Here is a 24,745-nt window from a genome sequence, read left to right on the forward strand (position 1 = left end):
GTAGAATGTCTTGCCTCAGTTGAGTATCTTGAATCTGGTACAGTATTGTAAGGGCTCCAGGGCTAAGGATTGAATTGAGACATAAATCTGTGTTAGAGGTTCATATGAGTATTGTGTCTTCTATCTTGTCTCAGAGCTTCTTGGATCTGAAGTAAAGTTGCCATCTTGTCTCAGAGCTTCTTGGATCTGAAGTAAAGTTGCTATCTTGTCTCAGAGCTTCTTGGATCTGAAGTAAAGTTGCTATCTTGTCTCAGAGCTTCTTGGATCTGAAGTAAAGTTGCCATCTTGTCTCAGAGCTTCTTGGATCTGAAGTAAAGTTGCTATCTTGTCTCAGAGCTTCTTGGATCTGAAGTAAAGTTGCTATCTTGTCTCAGAGCTTCTTGGATCTGAAGTAAAGTTGCCATCTTGTCTCAGAGCTTCTTGGATCTGAAGTAAAGTTGCCATCTTGTCTCAGAGCTTCTTGGATCTGAAGTAAAGTTTCTTTGTGAGCATAGAGGTATAGCAGGGGACCTGGGACAGGATGAGTTTGGGAGAGAGAGATTAATGAATAAATGAGTGAGTGACAAAGTGTGTGTGTTGCCTGTCTGACTGTGTGTGTGTTGCCTGTCTGACTGTGTGTGTGTGTGTGTGTGTGTTGCCTGTCTGACTGTGTGTGTGAGTGTGTTGCCTGTCTGACTGTGTGTGTGAGTGTGTTGCCAGTCTGACTGTGTGTGTGTGTTGCCTGTCTGACTGAGTGTGTGTTGCCTGTCTGACTGGTCCTAATGACCTGGTACTCAGGGCTCTATTGTCCTTCCATCAGGTCCTAATGGCCTTGAGATGCGAAATGTTTTTTTTAAATGTTAATTAGCGTGAGGCAAAATGTCATGAATATTTCCTGTGCGTGTGTGTGTCTACTTCCTGTGTGTGGGTCTACTTCCTGTGTGTGTGTGTGTATGTCTACTTCCTGTGTGTGTGTCTACTTCCTGTGTGTGTGTGTACTTTGTGTGTGTGTGTCTACTTCCTGTGTGTGTGTCTACTTCCTGTGTGTGTGTGTCTACTTCCTGTGTGTGTGTGTGTGTGTGTGTGTGTGTGTGTGTCTACTTCCTGTGTGTGTGTGTCTACTTCCTGTGTGTGTGTGTGTCTACTTCCTGTGTGTGTGTGTCTACTTCCTGTGTGTGTGTGTGTGTCTACTTCCTGTGTGTGTGTGTCTACCTGTTTCTTCCCGATGGCGTTGCGGTCGGCACAGTTCTCTACGCGTCGCAGCGACACCCGGCGGTTAACTAGCGTCATCATCTCTGTGATTTCCAGCCGCGTTCCGTACTCCTGGAGCACTTCACATAGGTCCTGGATGTACCACGATCCATTCAACGTCTCTCTGTGGGAGAAATAACCTACACACAGAGAGATGGAAAGAGACAGACACAGAGAGAGACAGAGAGAGAGAGAGACAGACAGAGAGAGAGAGAGATGGAGACAGACACAGAGAGAGACAGAGACAGAGAGAGAGACGGACAGAGAGAGACAGACAGAGAGAGAGAGATGGAGACAGACACAGAGAGAGACAGAGAGAGAGAGAGACAGACAGACAGACAGAAAGAGAGACAAGAAGCTCCCACGCTGAGGTCTGTCCAACGCTGGTCCGACCAAGCTGACTCCACACTCCAAGACTGCTTCCATCACGTGGACTGGGAGATGTTTCGTATTGCGTCAGACAACAACATTGACGAATACGCTGATACGGTGTGCGAGTTCATTAGAACGTGCGTTGAAGATGTCGTTCCCATAGCAACGATTAAAACATTCCCTAACCAGAAACCGTGGATTGATGGCAGCATTCGTGTGAAACTGAAGGCACGAACCACTGCTTTTAATCAGGGCAAGGTGTCTGGTAACATGGCTGAATACAAACAGTGCAGCTATTCCCTCCGCAAGGCTATCAAACAAGCTAAGCGCCAGTACAGAGACAAAGTAGAATCTCAATTCAACGGCTCAGACACAAGAGGTATGTGGCAGGGTCTACAGTCAATCACGGACTACAGGAAGAAACCCAGCCCAGTCACGGACCAGGATGTCTTGCTCCCAGGCAGACTAAATAACTTTTTGCCCGCTTTGAGGACAATACAGTGCCACTGACACGGCCTGCAACGGAAACATGCGGTCTCTCCTTCACTGCAGCCGAAGTGAGTAAGACATTTAAACGTGTTAACCCTCGCAAGGCTGCAGGCCCAGACGGCATCCCCAGCCGCGCCCTCAGAGCATGCGCAGACCAGCTGGCCGGTGTGTTTACGGACATATTCAATCAATCCCTATACCAGTCTGCTGTTCCCACATGCTTCAAGAGGGCCACCATTGTTCCTGTTCCCAAGAAAGCTAAGGTAACTGAGCTAAACGACTACCGCCCCGTAGCACTCACATCCGTCATCATGAAGTGCTTTGAGAGACTAGTCAAGGACCATATCACCTCCACCCTACCTGACACCCTTGACCCACTCCAATTTGCTTACCGCCCAAATAGGTCCACAGACGATGCAATCTCAACCACACTGCACACTGCCCTAACCCATCTGGACAAGAGGAATACCTATGTGAGAATGCTGTTCATCGACTACAGCTCGGCATTCAACACCATAGTACCCTCCAAGCTCGTCATCAAGCTCGAGACCCTGGGTCTCGGCCCGCCCTGTGCAACTGGGTACTGGACTTCCTGACGGGCCGCCCCCAGGTGGTGAGGGTAGGCAACAACATCTCCTCCCCGCTGATCCTCAACACTGGGGCCCCACAAGGGTGCGTTCTGAGCCCTCTCCTGTACTCCCTGTTCACCCACGACTGCGTGGCCATGCACGCCTCCAACTCAATCATCAAGTTTGCGGACGACACAACAGTGGTAGGCTTGATTACCAACAACGACGAGACGGCCTACAGGGAGGAGGTGAGGGCCCTCGGAGTGTGGTGTCAGGAAAATAACCTCACACTCAACGTCAACAAAACTAAGGAGATGATTGTGGACTTCAGGAAACAGCAGAGGGAACACCCCCCATCCACATCGATGGAACAGTAGTGGAGAGGGTAGCAAGTTTTAAGTTCCTCGGCATACACATCACAGACAAACTGAATTGGTCCACTCACACAGACAGCATCGTGAGGAAGGCGCAGCAGCGCCTCTTCAACCTCAGGAGGCTGAAGAAATTCGGCTTGTCACCAAAAGCACTCACAAACTTCTACAGATGCACAATCGAGAGCATCCTGGCGGGCTGTATCACCGCCTGGTATGGCAACTGCACCGCCCTCAACCGTAAGGCTCTCCAGAGGGTAGTGAGGTCTGCACAACGCATCACCGGGGGCAAACTACCTGCCCTCCAGGACACCTACACCACCCGATGCTACAGGAAGGCCATAAAGATCATCAAGGACATCAACCACCCGAGCCACTGCCTGTTCACCCCGCTGCCATCCAGAAGGCGAGGTCAGTACAGGTGCATCAAAGCTGGGACCGAGAGACTGAAAAACAGCTTCTATCTCAAGGCCATCAGACTGTTAAACAGCCACCACTAACATTGAGTGGCTACTGCCAACACACTGTCAATGACACTGACTCTACTCCAGCCACTTTAATCATGGGAATCGATGGGAAATGATGTAAATATATCACTAGCCACTTTAAACAATGCTACCTTATATAATGTTACTTACCCTACATTGTTCATCTCATATGCATACGTTGATACTGTACTCTATATCATCGACTGCATCCTTATGTAATACATGTATCACTAGCCACTTTAACTATGCCACTTGGTTTACATACTTATCTCATATGTATATACTGTACTCGATATCATCTACTGTATCTTGCCTATGCTGCTCTGTACCATCACTCATTCATATATCCTTATGTACATATTCTTTATCCCCTTACACTGTGTATGACAGTAGTTTTTTTTTTGGAATTGTTAGTTAGATTACTTGCTCGTTATTACTGCATTGTCGGAACTAGAAGCACAAGCATTTCGCTACACTCGCATTAACATCTGCTAACCATGTGTATGTGACAAATAAAATTTGATTTGATTTGATTTGATTTGAGACAGAGACAGAGAGAGAGACGGACAGAGAGAGAGACAGAGAGAGAGACGGACAGAGAGAGAGACAGAGAGAGACAGAGAGAGAGACAGACAGACAGACAGACAGACAGACAGACAGACAGAAAGAGAGAGAGAGAGAGAGAGAGAGACAGAGAGAGAGACGGACAGAGAGAGACAGACAGAGGGACGGACAGAGAGAGACAGACAGAGAGAGACAGAGAGAGAGAGAGACAGACAGACAGAAAGAGAGAGAGAGAGACAGAGAGAGAGACGGACAGAGAGAGACGGACAGAGAGAGACGGACAGAGAGAGACAGACAGAGAGACAGACAGAGAGAGACAGAGAGAGAGAGACAGACAGAGAGAGGGACAGAGAGAGACAGACAGAGAGACGGACAGAGAGAGACAGACAGAGAGACGGACAGAGAGAGACAGACAGAGAGAGACAGACAGAGAGACAGACAGACAGAGACAGACAGAGAGAGACAGAGAGAGAGAGACAGACAGAGAGACGGACAGAGAGAGGGACAGAGAGAGACAGACAGAGAGACGGACAGAGAGAGACAGACAGAGAGAGAGAGAGACAGACAGACAGAGAGAGAGAGAGACAGACAGAGAGACGGACAGAGAGAGACGGACAGAGAGAGAGAGAGAGAGAGAGACAGACAGAGAGAGAGAGAGACAAACAGAGAGACGGACAGAGAGAGACAGAGAGACGGACAGAGAGAGACAGACAGAGAGACGGACAGAGAGAGACAGAGAGAGAGACGGACAGAGAGAGAGACAGACAGAGAGACGGACAGGATGGGAGAAGGGAACCACGTTGAAAGGAAGAGACTGGAAGGTCAATGTGAGAGTCTATTGAATGGATAATGTGATGATGGTGTGTGTGGCTTGATCGATCTCACCCTCGGCCACAGAGTAGCACATCAGGAAGTCCGCTCCAGCAGGAAGTGTGTGTACCGTCCCAGCGTCCACAACCAGCTGGTTAGCGTGAACCTCACAGTCCACCACGTCTACTATAGGACTGACTGGCTCGTCATGTTTATCCCCACGACACGCCTAGTGGACAGACACAACCAGCTGGTTAGCATGAACCTCACAGTCCACCTACAGGTATATAAACCAGCTGGTTAGCATGAACCTCACAGTCCACCTACAGGTATATAAACCAGCCTAACACAAATACATCATTGTATTTGGTTCAAAACATTCTCTAAGACCTAAACCTCAACTGGTGTTGTACATAAAGGGGGGTGTGACCACTTGAACAAGTCGAAGAAGCTGAACTCCAAGGAGTAAAATCAGAGGGTCAGTTATCAAGGTCAAGTCCTATTGACAGAGTTGTTGTGAAGATTGGGGGAGAGAGGTATGTCTGTTATAAAAAAAAAAAAAATATGATCTGTGTTTTTGACACAAAGATCCACTGTCCTGGTTGTTCGGGCTCTGGTCTTGTCCCCCGTATTAATTATTGTCTGGTAATGTGGTCATGTGGAGCAAAGAAAGACCTATCAAAGCAGAGAGCAGCACGACTTGTCCTGAACTGCACACAGAGAACTAACACCGTCTTTCATGGCTGAGGGTTGAAGAGAAATTAACTACTGGATTTGTGTGTTAAAAAGGCCTAACCACTTGTATAATCTATTAGCATCCACTTGAAACAGGCACACAAACCCCATCAGAAACACCACTATAATACACTGGACACAAACCCCATCAGAAACACCACTATAATACACTGAACACAAACCCCATCAGAAACACCACTATAATACACTGAACACAAACCCCATCAGAAACACCACTATAATACACTGAACACAAACCCCATCAGAAACACCACTATAATACACTGAACACAAACCCCATCAGAAACACCACTATAATACACTGAACACAAACCCCATCAGAAACACCACTATAATACACTGAACACAAACCCCATCAGAAACACCACTATAATACACTGAACACAAACCCCATCAGAAACACCACTATAATACACTGAACACAAACCCCATCAGAAACACCACTATAATACACTGAACACAAACCCCATCAGAAACACCACTATAATACACTGAACACAAACCCCATCAGAAACACCACTATAATACACTGAACACAAACCCCATCAGAAACACCACTATAATACACTGAACACAAACCCCATCAGAAACACCACTATAATACACTGAACACAAACCCCATCAGAAACACCACTATTATACACTGAACACAAACCCCATCAGAAACACCACTATAATACACTGAACACAAACCCCATCAGAAACACCACTATAATACACTGAACACAAACCCCATCAGAAACACCACTATAACACACTGAACACAAACCCCATCAGAATGATCTGTTACCAGAGGTTACTCCGTTATGTAGAGTCATGTCATCATGGAATGATCTGTTACCAGAGGTTACTCAGTTATTTATAGAGACATGTCATCATGGAATGATCTGTTACCAGAGGTTACTCCGTTATTTATAGAGTCATGTCATCATGGAATGATCTGTTACTCCGTTATGTATAGAGTCATGTCATCATGGAATGATCTGTTACCAGAGGTTACTCAGGCAAAAAGCAAGTTTAGCTTTAAAAAAACATCTTGTATCACAGCACCTCTCCTCTTTCTAAGGCTCTCATTTAACTGGATATATGAATAAGTATACCGTATATGAATAGTGTGTAAACAGTATTATGTTGTCTCTTGATGTCTTTCCAACAGTACCAGTCAAACGTTTGGACACACCTACTCATTCCAGGGTTTTTCTTAACTTTTTTGGTTAATACATGATTCCATATGTGTTATTTCATAGTTTTGATGTCTTCACTATTATTGTACAATGTAGAAAATAATACAAAATAAAGAAAAACCCTGGAATGAGTAGGTGTATAACTAATATTTTATTTTTTATTTTGAATTCAATGTTTATTTTATGTTGTTCTGTACTTTGTCATGTTCAGTAGTTAATGGACCCCAGGAAGAGTAGCTGCTGTATGTTCAGTAGTTAATGGACCCCAGGTAGAGTAGCTGCTACATGGTCAGTAGTTAATGGACCCCAGGAAAAGTAGCTGCTACATGTTAATGGACCCCAGGAAGAGTAGCTGCTACATGTTAATGGACCCCAGGAAGAGTAGCTGCTGTATGTTCAGTAGTTAATGGTAGCTGCTACATGTTAATGGACCCCAGGAAGAGTAGCTGCCAGCATGTTAATGGACCCCAGGAAGAGTAGCTGCTACATGTTAATGGACCCCAGGAAGAGTAGCTGCTACATGTTAATGGACCCCAGGAAGAGTAGCTGCTGTATGTTCAGTAGTGAATGGACCCCAGGAAAAGTAGCTGCTACATGTTAATGGACCCCAGGAAGAGTAGCTGCTGTATGTTCAGTAGTTAATGGACCCCAGGAAAAGTAGCTGCTACATGTTAATGGACCCCAGGAAGAGTAGCTGCTACATGTTCAGTAGTTAATGGACCCCAGGTAGAGTAGCTGCTACATGTTCAGTAGTTAATGGACCCCAGGAAGAGTAGCTGCTACATGTTCAGTAGTTAATGGACCCCAGGAAGAGTAGCTGCTACAGGTTAATGGACCCTTGGAAGAGTAGCTGCTACATGTTCAGTAGTTAATGGACCCCAGGTAGAGTAGCTGCTACCTGTTAATGGACCCCAGGAAGAGTAGCTGCTACATGTTAATGGACCCCAGGTAGAGTAGCTGCTACATGTTCAGTAGTTAATGGACCCCAGGTAGAGTAGCTGCTACATGTTAATGGACCCCAGGAAGAGTAGCTGCTACATGTTAATGGACCCCAGGAAGAGTAGCTGCTACATGTTCAGTAGTTAATGGACCCCAGGAAGAGTAGCTGCTACATGTTCAGTAGTTAATGGACCCCAGGAAGAGTAGCTGCTACATGTTCAGTAGTTAATGGACCCCAGGAAGAGTAGCTGCTACATGTTCAGTAGTTAATGGACCCCAGGTAGAGTAGCTGCTACATGTTCAGTAGTTAATGGACCCCAGGTAGAGTAGCTGCTACATGTTAATGGACCACAGGAAGAGTAGCTGCTACATGTTAATGGACCCCAGGAAGAGTAGCTGCTACATGTTCAGTAGTTAATGGACCCCAGGTAGAGTAGCTGCTACATGTTAATGGACCACAGGAAGAGTAGCTGCTACATGTTAATGGACCCCAGGAAGAGTAGCTGCTACATGTTCAGTAGTTAATGGACCCCAGGTAGAGTAGCTGCTACATGTCAACGGACCCCAGGAAGAGTAGCTGCTACATGTTCAGTAGTTAATGGACCCCAGGTAGAGTAGCTGCTACATGGTCAGTAGTTAATGGACCCCAGGAAGAGTAACTGCTACATGTTCAGTAGTTAATGGACCCCAGGAAGAGTAGCTGCTACATGGTCAGTAGTTAATGGACCCCAGGAAGAGTAGCTGCTACATGGTCAGTAGTTAATGGACCCCAGGAAGAGTAGCTGCTACATGTTCAGTAGTTAATGGACCCCAGGTAGAGTAGCTGCTACATATTCAGTAGTAAATGGACCCCAGGAAGAGTAGCTGCTACATGTTAATGGACCCCAGGAAGAGAAGCTGCTACATGTTAATGGACCCCAGGAAGAGTAGCTGCTACATGTTAATGGACCCCAGGTAGAGTAGCTGCTACATGTTCAGTAGTTAATGGACCCCAGGTAGAGTAGCTGCTACATGTTCAGTAGTTAATGGACCCCAGGTAGAGTAGCTGCTACATGTTAATGGACCCCAGGAAGAGTAGCTGCTACATGTTAATGGACCCCAGGTAGAGTAGCTGCTACATGTTAATGGACCCCAGGTAGAGTAGCTGCTACATGTTAATGGACCCCAGGAAGAGTAGCTGCTACATGTTCAGTAGTTAATGGACCCCAGGTAGAGTAGCTGCTACATGTTAATGGACCCCAGGAAGAGTAGCTGCTACATGTTAATGGACCCCAGGAAGAGTAGCTGCTACATGGTCAGTAGTTAATGGACCCCAGGAAGAGTAGCTGCTACATGTTCAGTAGTTAATGGACCCCAGGAAGAGTAGCTGCTACATGTTCAGTAGTTAATGGACCCCAGGTAGAGTAGCTGCTACATGTTAATGGACCCCAGGAAGAGTAGCTGCTACATGTTCAGTAGTTAATGGACCCCAGGAAGAGTAGCTGCTACATGTTAATGGACCCCAGGAAGAGTAGCTGCTACATGTTAATGGACCCCAGGTAGAGTAGCTGCTACATGTTCAGTAGTTAATGGATCCCAGGAAGAGTAGCTGCTACATGTTCAGTAGTTAATGGACCCCAGGAAGAGTAGCTGCTACATGTTAATGGACCCCAGGTAGAGTAGCTGCTACATGTTCAGTAGTTAATGGATCCCAGGAAGAGTAGCTGCTACATGTTCAGTAGTTAATGGACCCCAGGTAGAGTAGCTGCCACATGTTAATGGACCCTTGGAAGAGTAGCTGCTACATGTTCAGTAGTTAATGGACCCCAGGAAGAGTAGCTGCTACATGTTAATGGACCCCAGGTAGAGTAGCTGCTACATATTCAGTAGTTAATGGACCCCAGGTAGAGTAGCTGCTACATATTCAGTAGTTAATGGACCCCAGGAAGAGAAGCTGCTACATGTTAATGGACCCCAGGAAGAGTAGCTGCTACATGTTAATGGACCCCAGGAAGAGTAGCTGCTACATGTTAATGGACCCCAGGTAGAGTAGCTGCTACATGTTAATGGACCCCAGGTAGAGTAGCTGCTACATGTTAATGGACCCCAGGAAGAGTAGCTGCTACATGTTAATGGACCCCAGGTAGAGTAGCTGCTACATGTTCAGTAGTTAATGAACCCCAGGAAGAGTAGCTGCTACATGTTAATGGACCCCAGGAAGAGTAGCTGCTACATGTTAATGCACCCCAGGAAGAGTAGCTGCTACATGTTAATGAACCCCAGGAAGAGTAGCTGCTACATGGTCAGTAGTTACTGGACCCCAGGAAGAGTAGCTGCTACATGGTCAGTAGTTAATGGACCCCAGGTAGAGTAGCTGCTACATGTTCAGTAGTTAATGGACCCCAGGTAGAGTAGCTGCTACATGTTAATGGACCCCAGGTAGAGTAGCTGCTACATGTTAATGGACCCCAGGAAGAGTAGCTGCTACATGTTAATGGACCCCAGGAAGAGTAGCTGCTACATGTTAATGGACCCCAGGAAGAGTAGCTGCTACATGTTCAGTAGTTAATGGACCCCAGGAAGAGTAGCTGCTACATGTTAATGGACCCCAGGAAGAGTAACTGCTACATGTTAATGGACCCCAGGAAGAGTAACTGCTACATGTTCAGTAGTTAATGGACCCCAGGTAGAGTAGCTGCTACATGTTAATGGACCCCAGGAAGAGTAACTGCTACATGTTAATGGACCCCAGGAAGAGTAACTGCTACATGTTCAGTAGTTAATGGATCCCAGGAAGAGTAGCTGCTACATGTTCAGTAGTTAATGGACCCCAGGAAGAGTAGCTGCTACATGTTAATGGACCCCAGGAAGAGTAGCTGCTACATGTTAATGGACCCCAGGTAGAGTAGCTGCTACATGTTCAGTAGTTAATGGATCCCAGGAAGAGTAGCTGCTACATGTTCAGTAGTTAATGGACCCCAGGTAGAGTAGCTGCCACATGTTAATGGACCCTTGGAAGAGTAGCTGCTACATGTTCAGTAGTTAATGGACCCCAGGAAGAGTAGCTGCTACATGTTAATGGACCCCAGGTAGAGTAGCTGCTACATATTCAGTAGTTAATGGACCCCAGGTAGAGTAGCTGCTACATATTCAGTAGTTAATGGACCCCAGGAAGAGAAGCTGCTACATGTTAATGGACCCCAGGAAGAGTAGCTGCTACATGTTAATGGACCCCAGGAAGAGTAGCTGCTACATGTTAATGGACCCCAGGTAGAGTAGCTGCTACATGTTAATGGACCCCAGGTAGAGTAGCTGCTACATGTTAATGGACCCCAGGAAGAGTAGCTGCTACATGTTAATGGACCCCAGGTAGAGTAGCTGCTACATGTTCAGTAGTTAATGAACCCCAGGAAGAGTAGCTGCTACATGTTAATGGACCCCAGGAAGAGTAGCTGCTACATGTTAATGCACCCCAGGAAGAGTAGCTGCTACATGTTAATGAACCCCAGGAAGAGTAGCTGCTACATGGTCAGTAGTTACTGGACCCCAGGAAGAGTAGCTGCTACATGGTCAGTAGTTAATGGACCCCAGGTAGAGTAGCTGCTACATGTTCAGTAGTTAATGGACCCCAGGTAGAGTAGCTGCTACATGTTAATGGACCCCAGGTAGAGTAGCTGCTACATGTTAATGGACCCCAGGAAGAGTAGCTGCTACATGTTAATGGACCCCAGGAAGAGTAGCTGCTACATGTTAATGGACCCCAGGAAGAGTAGCTGCTACATGTTCAGTAGTTAATGGACCCCAGGAGGAGTAGCTGCTACATGTTAATGGACCCCAGGAAGAGTAACTGCTACATGTTAATGGACCCCAGGAAGAGTAACTGCTACATGTTCAGTAGTTAATGGACCCCAGGTAGAGTAGCTGCTACATGTTAATGGACCCCAGGAAGAGTAACTGCTACATGTTAATGGACCCCAGGAAGAGTAACTGCTACATGGTCAGTAGTTAATGGACCCCAGGTAGAGTAGCTGCTACATGTTAATGGACCCCAGGAAGAGTAGCTGCTACATGTTCAGTAGTTAATGGACCCCAGGAAGAGTAGCTGCTACATGTTAATGGACCCCAGGAAGAGTAGCTGCTACATGTTCAGTAGTTAATGGACCCCAGGAAGAGTAGCTGCTACATGTTAATGGACCCCAGGAAGAGTAGCTGCTACATGTTAATGGACCCCAGGAAGAGTAGCTGCTACATGTTCAGTAGTTAATGGACCCCAGGAAGAGTAGCTGCTACATGTTAATGGACCCCAGGAAGAGTAGCTGCTACATGGTCAGTAGTTAATGGACCCCAGGTAGAGTAGCTGCTACATGTTAATGGACCCCAGGTAGAGTAGCTGCTACATGTTCAGTAGTTAATGGACCCCAGGAAGAGTAGCTGCTACATGTTAATGGACCCCAGGTAGAGTAGCTGCTACATGTTCAGTAGTTAATGGACCCCAGGAAGAGTAGCTGCTACATGTTCAGTAGTTAATGGACCCCACGTAGAGTAGCTGCTACATGTTAATGGACACCAGGAAGAGTAACTGCTACATGTTCAGTAGTTAATGGACCCCAGGTAGAGTAGCTGCTACATGTTAATGGACCCCAGGAAGAGTAGCTGCTACATGTTAATGGACCCCAGGAAGAGTAGCTGCTACATGGTCAGTAGTTAATGGACCCCAGGAAGAGTAGCTGCTACATGTTCAGTAGTTAATGGACCCCAGGTAGAGTAGTTGCTACATGTTAATGGACCCCAGGTAGAGTAGCTGCTACATGTTAATGGACCCCAGGAAGAGTAGCTGCTACATGTTCAGTAGTTAATGGACCCCAGGAAGAGTAGCTGCTACATGTTAATGGACCCCAGGAAGAGTAGCTGCTACATGTTAATGGACCCCAGGTAGAGTAGCTGCTACATGTTAATGGACCCCAGGTAGAGTAGCTGCTACATGTTAATGGACCCCAGGAAGAGTAGCTGCTACATGTTCAGTAGTTAATGGACCCCAGGAAGAGTAGCTGCTACATGTTAATGGACCCCAGGAAGAGTAGCTGCTACATGTTAATGGACCCCAGGTAGAGTAGCTGCTACATGTTCAGTAGTTAATGGATCCCAGGAAGAGTAGCTGCTACATGTTAATGGACCCCAGGTAGAGTAGCTGCTACATGTTCAGTAGTTAATGGATCCCAGGTAGAGTAGCTGCTACATGTTCAGTAGTTAATGGACCCCAGGAAGAGTAGCTGCTACATGTTAATGGACCCTTGGAAGAGTAGCTGCTACATGTTCAGTAGTTAATGGACCCCAGGAAGAGTAGCTGCTACATGTTAATGGACCCCAGGTAGAGTAGCTGCTACATATTCAGTAGTTAATGGACCCCAGGTAGAGTAGCTGCTACATGTTAATGGACCCCAGGTAGAGTAGCTGCTACATGTTCAGTAGTTAATGGACCCCAGGTAGAGTAGCTGCTACATGTTCAGTAGTTAATGGACCCCAGGAAGAGTAGCTGCTACATGTTAATGGACCCCAGGAAGAGTAGCTGCTACATTTTCAGTAGTTAATGGACCCCAGGAAGAGTAGCTGCTACATGTTAATGAACCCCAGGAAGAGTAGCTGCTACATGTTAATGGACCCCAGGTAGAGTAGCTGCTACATGTTAATGGACCCCAGGAAGAGTAGCTGCTACCTGTTAATGGACCCCAGGAAGAGTAGCTGCTACATGTTCAGTAGTTAATGGACCCCAGGAAGAGTAGCTGCTACATGTTAATGGACCCCAGGTAGAGTAGCTGCTACATGTTAATGGACCCCAGGTAGAGTAGCTGCTACATGTTCAGTAGTTAATGGACTCCAGGAAGAGTAGCTGCTACATGTTAATGGACCCCAGGTAGAGTAGCTGCTACATGTTCAGTAGTTAATGGACCCCAGGAAGAGTAGCTGCTACATGTTCAGTAGTTAATGGACCCCAGGTAGAGTAGCTGCTACATATACAGTAGTTAATGGACCCCAGGAAGAGAAGCTGCTACATGTTAATGGACCCCAGGAAGAGTAGCTGCTACATGTTCAGTAGTTAATGGACCCCAGGAAGAGAAGCTGCTACATGTTAATGGACCCCAGGTAGAGTAGCTGCTACATGTTAATGGACCCCAGGAAGAGTAGCTGCTACATGTTCATGGACCCCAGGAATTGTAGCTGCTACATGTTCAGTAGTTAATGGACCCCAGGTAGAGTAGCTGCTACATGTTAATGGACCCCAGGAAGAGTAGCTGCTACATGTTAATGGACCCCAGGAAGAGTAGCTGCTACATGTTCAGTAGTTAATGGACCCCAGGAAGAGTAGCTGCTACATGTTCAGTAGTTAATGGACCCCAGGAAGAGTAGCTGCTACATGTTAATGGACCCCAGGAAGAGTAGCTGCTACATGTTAATGGACCCCAGGAAGAGTAGCTGCTACATGGTCAGTAGTTAATGGACCCCAGGAAGAGTAGCTGCTACATGTTCAGTAGTTAATGAACCCCAGGAAGAGTAGCTGCTACATGTTAATGGACCCCAGGTAGAGGAGCTGCTACATGTTAATGGACCCCAGGTAGAGTAGCTGCTACATGTTCAGTAGTTAATGGACCCCAGGAAGAGTAGCTGCTACATGTTAATGGACCCCAGGTAGAGTAGCTGCTACATATTCAGTAGTTAATGGACCCCAGGTAGAGTAGCTGCTGCACTAAACACACTGGGTTAGCATATCTACACGCCTGAAACACACAAACATGTTTACCCACCATACACACACACACTCCTACCTGGAAGATGAAGATCTTGGGCTTGCACACCAGACTAGGACAGCGGTCTCCTTTGAAGGTGTGTGTCAAGTCTCGGATGGAGAGTTTGCCGTCTCTAGCGAACACGCACTCATTCTCCCCGTGGCTCAGAAACACACACAGGAAACAATCTGCCTCCGTATGGCTCCAGTTCACAGCTGGAGAGAGAGAGAGTGTGTGTGTGTGTGTGTGTGTGTGTGTGTGTGTGTGTGTGTGTGTGAGTGTGTGTGTGTGTGGAGAGAGAAAAGTACAGACTGAATTTATTCTACACATTACCCTGTCCTCTGGGGACAGTACTTTCACATCATTAAATCCAGATCAAAATGTTTTTGTTGTGGTTTACCATCGTTTATGACAGCCAGGACCTCCTGTCTGTTCAGGTTGTCATATGGCCTCACAGCAAAACTTAGCTCCTCTAGTCTGGGAAAACACACACACACACACACACACACACACGTTAAAGACAGAAACACAACAGACAAATGTGTGTGTGGGTGCGTCCGTCCATCTGTCTGTCTGTTCGTCCTTTTGTGTGACTCTGTGTGTGTGGGTGCGTCCGTCCATCTGTCTGTGTGACTCTGTGTGTGGGTGCGTCCGTCCATCTGTGTGTGTGAATCTGTCTGTCTGTTCGTCCTTTTGTGTGACTCTGTGTGTGTGACTCTGTGTGTGGGTGCGTCCGTCCATCTGTCTGTGTGACTCTGTGTGTGTGGGTGCGTCCGTCCATCTGTCTGTGTGACTCTGTGTGTGTGGGTGCGTCTGTCCATCTGTCTGTGTGACTGTGTGTGGGTGCGTCCGTCCATCTGTCTGTGTGACTCTGTGTGTGTGGGTGCGTCCGTCCATCTGTCTGTGTGATTGTGTGTGTGTGACTGTGTGTGTGTGTGACTCTGTGTGTGTGTGTGACTCTGTGTGTGTGACTCTGTGTGTGTGTGTGTGACTCTGTGTGTGTGTGTGACTCTGTGTGTGTGACTCTGTGTGTGTGTGTGACTCTGTGTGTGTGTGTGTGTGTGACTCTGTGTGTGTGTGTGTGTGACTCTGTGTGTGTGTGTGTGACTCTGTGTGTGACTCTGTGTGTGACTCTGTGTGTGTGTGTGACTCTGTGTGTGTGACTCTGTGTGTGTGAATCTGTGTGTGTACCGTCGCAAGAGGTTGTTCTTGTCAGCTTTGGTACCATGGCGATGAGGGAGGCGGAGCTCTGGCGAGAAGTATTCCTGGTTGAAGATGAGGGCCAGCCCCCTTAGGTTGTATGACATCACATACTCCTCCCCCGGGTCTGACACCTCAATACTACGGGGGAAGTGAGAATGTAAAGAGAGAGAGAGATAAGGGGAGGTGTGAGAGAAGGGGGAGGTGTGAGATAATCCTATATAGTGCATTCTGAAAGTATCGAGACCCCATAACTTTTTCCACATTTTGATACGTCACAGCCTTATTCTAAAATCGATTAAATATGTTTTCCCCCTCATCAATCTACACATAATAACAAACAGGTTTAGACATTTAAAAAAAATGTATTTAAAAAAGAACTGAAATATTACATTTACATAAGTATTCAGACCCTATACTCAATATTTTGTTGAAGCACCTTTGGCAGCGATTACAGCATCGAGTCTTCTTGGGTATGACGCTACAAGCTCGGCACACCTGTATTTGGGGAGTTTCTCCCATTCGTCTCTGCAGATCCTCTCAAGCTCTGTCAGGTTGGATGGGGAGCATCGCTGCACAGCTATTTTCAGGTCTCTCCAGAGATGTTCAATCGGGTTCAAGTCCGGGCTCTGGCTGGGCCACTCAAGGACATTCAGAGACTTGTCCCGAAGCCACTCCTGCATTGCCTTGGCTGTGTGCTTAAGGTCGTTGTCCTGTTGGAAGGTGAACCTTTACCCCAGTCTGAGGTCCTGAAAGCTCTGGAGCAGGTTTTCATCAAGGATCTCTCTGTACTTTGCTCCGTTCATCTTTCCTCGATCCTGACTAGTCTCCCGGTCCCCTGCCGCTGAAAAACATCCCACAGCATGATGCTGCCACCACCATGCTTCACCGTAGGGATGGTGCCAGGTTTCCTCCAGACGTGATGCTTGCCATTCAAGCTAAAGAGTTCAATCTTGATTTCATCAGACCAGATAATCTTGTTTCTCATGGTCTGACTCCTTTAGGTGCCTTTTGGCAATCTCCAAGCAGGCTGTCATGTGCCTTTTACTGAGGAGTGGCTTCTGTCTGGCCACTCTACCATAAAGACCTGATTGGTTGAGTGCTGCAGAGATGGTTGTCCTTCTGGAAGGTTCTCCCATCTCCACAGAGGAACTCTGGAGCTCTGTCAGAGTGACCATCGGGTTATTGGTCACCTCACCTTCCTTGCTCAGTTTGGCCGGGCGGCCAGCTCTAGGAAGAGTCTTGGTGGTTCCAAACTTCTTAAGAATGATGGAGGCCACTGTGTTCTTGGGGACCCTCAATGCTGCAGAAATGTTTTGGTACCCTTCCCCAGATCTGTGACTCGATTACAATCCTGTCTCGGAGCTCTACGGACAATTTCCTCGACCTCATGGGTTGGTTTTTGCTCTGACATCCACTGTTAACTGTGAGACTTTATATAGACAGGTGTGTGCCTTTCCAAATCATGTCAGAACAATTGAATTTATCACAGGTGGAAGTTGTAGAAACATGTCAAGGGTGATCAATGGAAACAGGACGCACCTGAACTCTGTCATATGTCACCTGTAGCGGTAATGAATAATGTCATAGCGGTAGTAGAATGTCACCTGTAGCGGTAATGAATAATGTCATAGCGGTAGTAGAATGTCCTTGTCACCTGTAGCGGTAATGAATAATGTCAGCGGTAGCGAATGTCACCTGTAGTAGAATAAATGTCACCTGTAGCGGTAATGAATAATGTCATAGCGGTAGTAGAATGTCACCTGTAGCGGTAATGAATAATGTCATAGCGGTAGTAGAATGTCACCTGTAGCGGTAATGAATAATGTCATAGCGGTAGTAGAATGTCACCTGTAGCGGTAATGAATAATGTCATAGCGGTAGTAGAATGTCACCTGTAGCGGTAATGAATAATGTCATAGCGGTAGTAGAATGTCACCTGTAGCGGTAATGAATAATGTCATAGCGGTAGTAGAATGTCACCTGTAGCGGTAATGAATAATGTCATAGCGGTAGTAGAATGTCACCTGTAGCGGTAATGAATAATGTCATAGCGGTAGTAGAATGTCACCTGTAGCGGTAATGAATAATGTCATAGCGGTAGTAGAATGTCACCTGTAGCGGTAATGAATAATGTCATAGCGGTAGTAGAATGTCACCTGTAGCGGTAATGAATAATGTCATAGCGGTAGTAGAATGTCACCTGTAGCGGTAATGAATAATGTCATAGCGGTAGTAGAATGTCCTTGTCACCTGTAGCGGTAATGAATAATGTCATAGCGGTAGTAGAAGAATGTCGGTAATGAATAATGTCATGTCATAGCGGTAGTGTCACCTGTAGCGGTAATGAATAATGTCATAGCGGTAGTAGAATGTAATGAATAATGTCACCTGTAGCGGTAATGAATAATGTCATAGCGGTAGTAGAATGTCCTTGTCACCTGTAGCGGTAATGAATAATGTCATAGCGGTAGTAGAATGTCACCCGGTAATGAATTGTCACCTGTAGCGGTAATGAATAATGTCATAGCGGTAGTAGAATGTCCTTGTCACCTGTAGCGGTAATGAATAATGTCATAGCGGTAGTAGAATGTCACCTGTAGCGGTAATGAATAATGTCATAGCGGTAGTAGAATGTCACCTGTAGCGGTAATGAATAATGTCCTGTCAGCGGTAATGAATAATGTCATAGCGGTAGTAGAATGTCACCTGTAGCGGTAATGAATAATGTCATAGCGGTAGTAGAATGTCCTTGTCACCTGTAGCGGTAATGAATAATGTCATAGCGGTAGTAGAATGTCACCTGTAGCGGTAATGAATAATGTCATAGCGGTAGTAGAATGTCCTTGTCACCTGTAGCGGTAATGAATAATGTCATAGCGGTAGTAGAATGTCCTTGTCACCTGTAGCGGTAATGAATAATGTCATAGCGGTAGTAGAATGTCCTTGTCACCTGTAGCGGTAATGAATAATGTCATAGCGGTAGTAGAATGTCCGGTAATGAATAATGTCGGTAGTAGAATGTCACCTGTAGCGGTAATGAATAATGTCATAGCGGTAGTAGAATGTCACCTGTAGCGGTAATGAATAATGTCATAGCGGTAGTAGAATGTCACCTGTAGCGGTAATGAATAATGTCATAGCGGTAGTAGAATGTCACCTGTAGCGGTAATGAATAATGTCATAGCGGTAGTAGAATGTCACCTGTAGCGGTAATGAATAATGTCATAGCGGTAGTAGAATGTCACCTGTAGCGGTAATGAATAATGTCATAGCGGTAGTAGAATGTCACCTGTAGCGGTAATGAATAATGTCATAGCGGTAGTAGAATGTCACCTGTAGCGGTAATGAATAATGTCATAGCGGTAGTAGAATGTCCTTGTCACCTGTAGCGGTAATGAATAATGTCATAGCGGTAGTAGAATGTCACCCGGTAATGAATTGTCACCTGTAGCGGTAATGAATAATGTCATAGCGGTAGTAGAATGTCCTTGTCACCTGTAGCGGTAATGAATAATGTCATAGCGGTAGTAGAATGTCCTTGTCACCTGTAGCGGTAATGAATAATGTCATAGCGGTAGTAGAATGTCACCTGTAGCGGTAATGAATAATGTCATAGCGGTAGTAGAATGTCCTTGTCACCTGTAGCGGTAATGAATAATGTCATAGCGGTAGTAGAATGTCCTTGTCACCTGTAGCGGTAATGAATAATGTCATAGCGGTAGTAGAATGTCACCTGTAGCGGTAATGAATAATGTCATAGCGGTAGTAGAATGTCCTTGTCACCTGTAGCGGTAATGAATAATGTCATAGCGGTAGTAGAATGTCCTTGTCACCTGTAGCGGTAATGAATAATGTCATAGCGGTAGTAGAATGTCCTTGTCACCTGTAGCGGTAATGAATAATGTCATAGCGGTAGTAGAATGTCACCTGTAGCGGTAATGAATAATGTCATAGCGGTAGTAGAATGTCCTTGTCACCTGTAGCGGTAATGAATAATGTCATAGCGGTAGTAGAATGTCCTTGTCACCTGTAGCGGTAATGAATAATGTCATAGCGGTAGTAGAATGTCCTTGTCACCTGTAGCGGTAATGAATAATGTCATAGCGGTAGTAGAATGTCACCTGTAGCGGTAATGAATAATGTCATAGCGGTAGTAGAATGTCACCAGTAGCGGTAATGAATAATGTCATAGCGGTAGTAGAATGTCACCAGTAGCGGTAATGAATAATGTCATAGCGGTAGTAGAATGTCCTTGTCACCTGTAGCGGTAATGAATAATGTCATAGCGGTAGTAGAATGTCACCTGTAGCGGTAATGAATAATGTCATAGCGGTAGTAGAATGTCCGGTAGTAGAATGTCACCTGTAGCGGTAATGAATAATGTCATAGCGGTAGTAGAATGTCCTTGTCACCTGTAGCGGTAATGAATAATGTCATAGCGGTAGTAGAATGTCCTTGTCACCTGTAGCGGTAATGAATAATGTCATAGCGGTAGTAGAATGTCCTTGTCACCTGTAGCGGTAATGAATAATGTCATAGCGGTAAGTAGAATGTCCGGTAGTTGTCACCTGTAGCGGTAATGAATAATGTCATAGCGGTAGTAGAATGTCACCTGTAGCGGTAATGAATAATGTCATAGCGGTAGTAGAATGTCACCTGTAGCGGTAATGAATAATGTCATAGCGGTAGTAGAATGTCCTTGTCACCTGTAGCGGTAATGAATAATGTCATAGCGGTAGTAGAATGTCCTTGTCACCTGTAGCGGTAATGAATAATGTCATAGCGGTAGTAGAATGTCACCTGTAGCGGTAATGAATAATGTCATAGCGGTAGTAGAATGTCACCTGTAGCGGTAATGAATAATGTCATAGCGGTAGTAGAATGTCACCTGTAGCGGTAATGAATAATGTCATAGCGGTAGTAGAATGTCACCTGTAGCGGTAATGAATAATGTCATAGCGGTAGTAGAATGTCACCTGTAGCGGTAATGAATAATGTCATAGCGGTAGTAGAATGTCACCTGTAGCGGTAATGAATAATGTCATAGCGGTAGTAGAATGTCACCTGTAGCGGTAATGAATAATGTCATAGCGGTAGTAGAATGTCACCTGTAGCGGTAATGAATAATGTCATAGCGGTAGTAGAATGTCACCTGTAGCGGTAATGAATAATGTCATAGCGGTAGTAGAATGTCACCTGTAGCGGTAATGAATAATGTCATAGCGGTAGTAGAATGTCACCTGTAGCGGTAATGAATAATGTCATAGCGGTAGTAGAATGTCACCTGTAGCGGTAATGAATAATGTCATAGCGGTAGTAGAATGTCACCTGTAGCGGTAATGAATAATGTCATAGTGGTAGTAGAATGTCACCTGTAGCGGTAATGAATAATGTCATAGCGGTAGTAGAATGTCACCTGTAGCGGTAATGAATAATGTCATAGCGGTAGTAGAATGTCCTTGTCACCTGTAGCGGTAATGAATAATGTCATAGCGGTAGTAGAATGTCACCTGTAGCGGTAATGAATAATGTCATAGCGGTAGTAGAATGTCACCTGTAGCGGTAATGAATAATGTCATAGCGGTAGTAGAATGTCACCTGTAGCGGTAATGAATAATGTCATAGCGGTAGTAGAATGTCACCTGTAGCGGTAATGAATAATGTCATAGCGGTAGTAGAATGTCACCTGTAGCGGTAATGAATAATGTCACCTGTAGCGGTAATGAATAATGTCATAGCGGTAGTAGAATGTCACCTGTAGCGGTAATGAATAATGTCATAGCGGTAGTAGAATGTCACCTGTACCGGTAATGAATAATGTCATAGCGGTAGTAGAATGTCACCTGTAGCGGTAATGAATAATGTCATAGCGGTAGTAGAATGTCCTTGTCACCTGTAGCGGTAATGAATAATGTCATAGCGGTAGTAGAATGTCCTTGTCACCTGTAGCGGTAATGAATAATGTCATAGCGGTAGTAGAATGTCCTTGTCACCTGTAGCGGTAATGAATAATGTCATAGCGGTAGTAGAATGTCCTTGTCACCTGTAGCGGTAATGAATAATGTCATAGCGGTAGTAGAATGTCACCTGTAGCGGTAATGAATAATGTCATAGCGGTAGTAGAATGTCCTTGTCACCTGTAGCGGTAATGAATAATGTCATAGCGGTAGTAGAATGTCCCTGTCACCTGTAGCGGTAATGAATAATGTCATAGCGGTAGTAGAATGTCCCTGTCACCTGTAGCGGTAATGAATAATGTCATAGCGGTAGTAGAATGTCACCTGTAGCGGTAATGAATAATGTCATAGCGGTAGTAGAATGTCACCTGTAGCGGTAATGAATAATGTCATAGCGGTAGTAGAATGTCACCTGTAGCGGTAATGAATAATGTCATAGCGGTAGTAGAATGTCACCTGTAGCGGTAATGAATAATGTCACCTGTAGAATGTCACCTGGTAATGAATAATGTCATAGCGGTAGTAGAAATGTCACCTGTAGCGGTAATGAATAATGTCATAGCGGTAGTAGAATGTCCTTGTCACCTGTAGCGGTAATGAATAATGTCATAGCGGTAGTAGAATGTCCTTGTCACCTGTAGCGGTAATGAATAATGTCATAGCGGTAGTAGAATGTCATAGCGGTAGTTGTCACCTGTAGCGGTAATGAATAATGTCATAGCGGTAGTAGAAACCTGTAGCGGTAATGAATAATGTCATAGCGGTAGTAGAATGTCACCTGTAGCGGTAATGAATAATGTCATAGCGGTAGTAGAATGTCACCTGTAGCGGTAATGAATAATGTCATAGCGGTAGTAGAATGTCGGTAGTAGAACCTGTCACCTGTAGGTAATGAATAATGTCATAGCGGTAGTAGAATGTCACCCGGTAATGAATAATGTCACCTGTAGAAGCGGTAATGAATAATGTCATAGCGGTAGTAGAATGTCCTTGTCACCTGTAGCGGTAATGAATAATGTCATAGCGGTAGTAGAATGTCACCTGTAGCGGTAATGAATAATGTCATAGCGGTAGTAGAATGTCACCTGTAGCGGTAATGAATAATGTCATAGCGGTAGTAGAATGTCCTTGTCACCTGTAGAAGCGGTAATGAATAATGTCATAGCGGTAGTAGAATGTCCTTGTCACCTGTAGCGGTAATGAATAATGTCATAGCGGTAGTAGAATGTCATAGCGGTAGTAGAATGTCACCTGTAGCGGTAATGAATAATGTCATAGCGGTAGTAGAATGTCACCACCTGTAGCGTAGTAGAATGTCCTTGTCACCTGTAATGAATAATGTCATAGCGGTAGTAGAATGTCCTTGTCACCTGTAGCGGTAATGAATAATGTCATAGCGGTAGTAGAATGTCACCTGTAGCGGTAATGAATAATGTCATAGCGGTAGTAGAATGTCACCTGTAGCGGTAATGAATAATGTCATAGCGGTAGTAGAATGTCCTTGTCACCTGTAGCGGTAATGAATAATGTCATAGCGGTAGTAGAATGTCATTGTCACCTGTAGCGGTAATGAATAATGTCATAGCGGTAGTAGAATGTCACCTGTAGCGGTAATGAATAATGTCATAGCGGTAGTAGAATGTCACCTGTAGCGGTAATGAATAATGTCATAGCGGTAGTAGAATGTCCTTGTCACCGTAGCGGTAATGAATAATGTCATAGCGGTAGTAGAAATGTCACCTGTAGCGGTAATGAATAATGTCATAGCGGTAGTAGAATGTAGTAGCGGTAAGAATAATGTCATAGCGGTAGTTGTCACCTGTAGCGGTAATGAATAATGTCATAGCGGTAGTAGAATGTCACCTGTAGCGGTAATGAATAATGTCATAGCGGTAGTAGAATGTCACCTGTAGCGGTAATGAATAATGTCATAGCGGTAGTAGAATGTCACCTGTAGCGGTAATGAATAATGTCATAGCGGTAGTAGAATGTCCTTGTCACCTGTAGCGGTAATGAATAATGTCATAGCGGTAGTAGAATGTCACCTGTAGCGGTAATGAATAATGTCATAGCGGTAGTAGAATGTCACCTGTAGCGGTAATGAATAATGTCATAGAAGTCACCTGGTAGTAAGAATAATGTCATAGCGGTAGTTGTCACCTGTAGCGGTAATGAATAATGTCATAGCGGTAGTAGAATGTCCTTGTCACCTGTAGCGGTAATGAATAATGTCATAGCGGTAGTAGAATGTCCTTGTCACCTGTAGCGGTAATGAATAATGTCATAGCGGTAGTAGAATGTCCTTGTCACCTGTAGCGGTAATGAATAATGTCATAGCGGTAGTAGAATGTCACCTGTAGCGGTAATGAATAATGTCATAGCGGTAGTAGAATGTCACCTGTAGCGGTAATGAATAATGTCATAGCGGTAGTAGAATGTCACCTGTAGCGGTAATGAATAATGTCATAGCGGTAGTAGAATGTCACCTGTAGCGGTAATGAATAATGTCATAGCGGTAGTAGAATGTCACCTGTAGCGGTAATGAATAATGTCATAGCGGTAGTAGAATGTCACCTGTAGCGGTAATGAATAATGTCATAGCGGTAGTAGAATGTCACCTGTAGCGGTAATGAATAATGTCATAGCGGTAGTAGAATGTCACCTGTAGCGGTAATGAATAATGTCATAGCGGTAGTAGAATGTCACCTGTAGCGGTAATGAATAATGTCATAGCGGTAGTAGAATGTCACCTGTAGCGGTAATGAATAATGTCATAGCGGTAGTAGAATGTCACCTGTAGCGGTAATGAATAATGTCATAGCGGTAGTAGAATGTCACCTGTAGCGGTAATGAATAATGTCATAGCGGTAGTAGAATGTCACCTGTAGCGGTAATGAATAATGTCATAGCGGTAGTAGAATGTCACCTGTAGCGGTAATGAATAATGTCATAGCGGTAGTAGAATGTCACCTGTACCTGCGGTAATGAATAATGTCATAGCGGTAGTAGAATGTCACCTGTAGCGGTAATGAATAATGTCATAGCGGTAGTA

The 24,745-nt window shown here is 45.2% G+C and overlaps 1 protein-coding gene across 1 annotated transcript in view; it reads right to left on the reverse strand.

Annotated features, from left to right (window-relative positions):
- Positions 1 to 450: 450 nt before the first annotated feature.
- Positions 451 to 24,745, reverse strand: part of LOC121847556 (caspase-6-like) — a 44,178-nt gene continuing 19,883 nt past the window's right edge. Inside the window, exons 2-7 of the mRNA XM_042329301.1 lie at positions 15,725 to 15,874; positions 14,934 to 15,010; positions 14,573 to 14,748; positions 4,969 to 5,122; positions 1,192 to 1,370; positions 451 to 510 (exon numbers count right to left, since the gene is read on the reverse strand). Of these exons, the coding sequence (XP_042185235.1) occupies positions 451 to 510; positions 1,192 to 1,370; positions 4,969 to 5,122; positions 14,573 to 14,748; positions 14,934 to 15,010; positions 15,725 to 15,874 (796 nt within the window). The remainder of the gene's footprint in view (positions 511 to 1,191; positions 1,371 to 4,968; positions 5,123 to 14,572; positions 14,749 to 14,933; positions 15,011 to 15,724; positions 15,875 to 24,745) is intronic.

This window comes from Oncorhynchus tshawytscha, linkage group LG10, assembly GCF_018296145.1.
Source record: "Oncorhynchus tshawytscha isolate Ot180627B linkage group LG10, Otsh_v2.0, whole genome shotgun sequence".
In the NCBI taxonomy this organism is placed as follows: domain Eukaryota; kingdom Metazoa; phylum Chordata; class Actinopteri; order Salmoniformes; family Salmonidae; genus Oncorhynchus; species Oncorhynchus tshawytscha.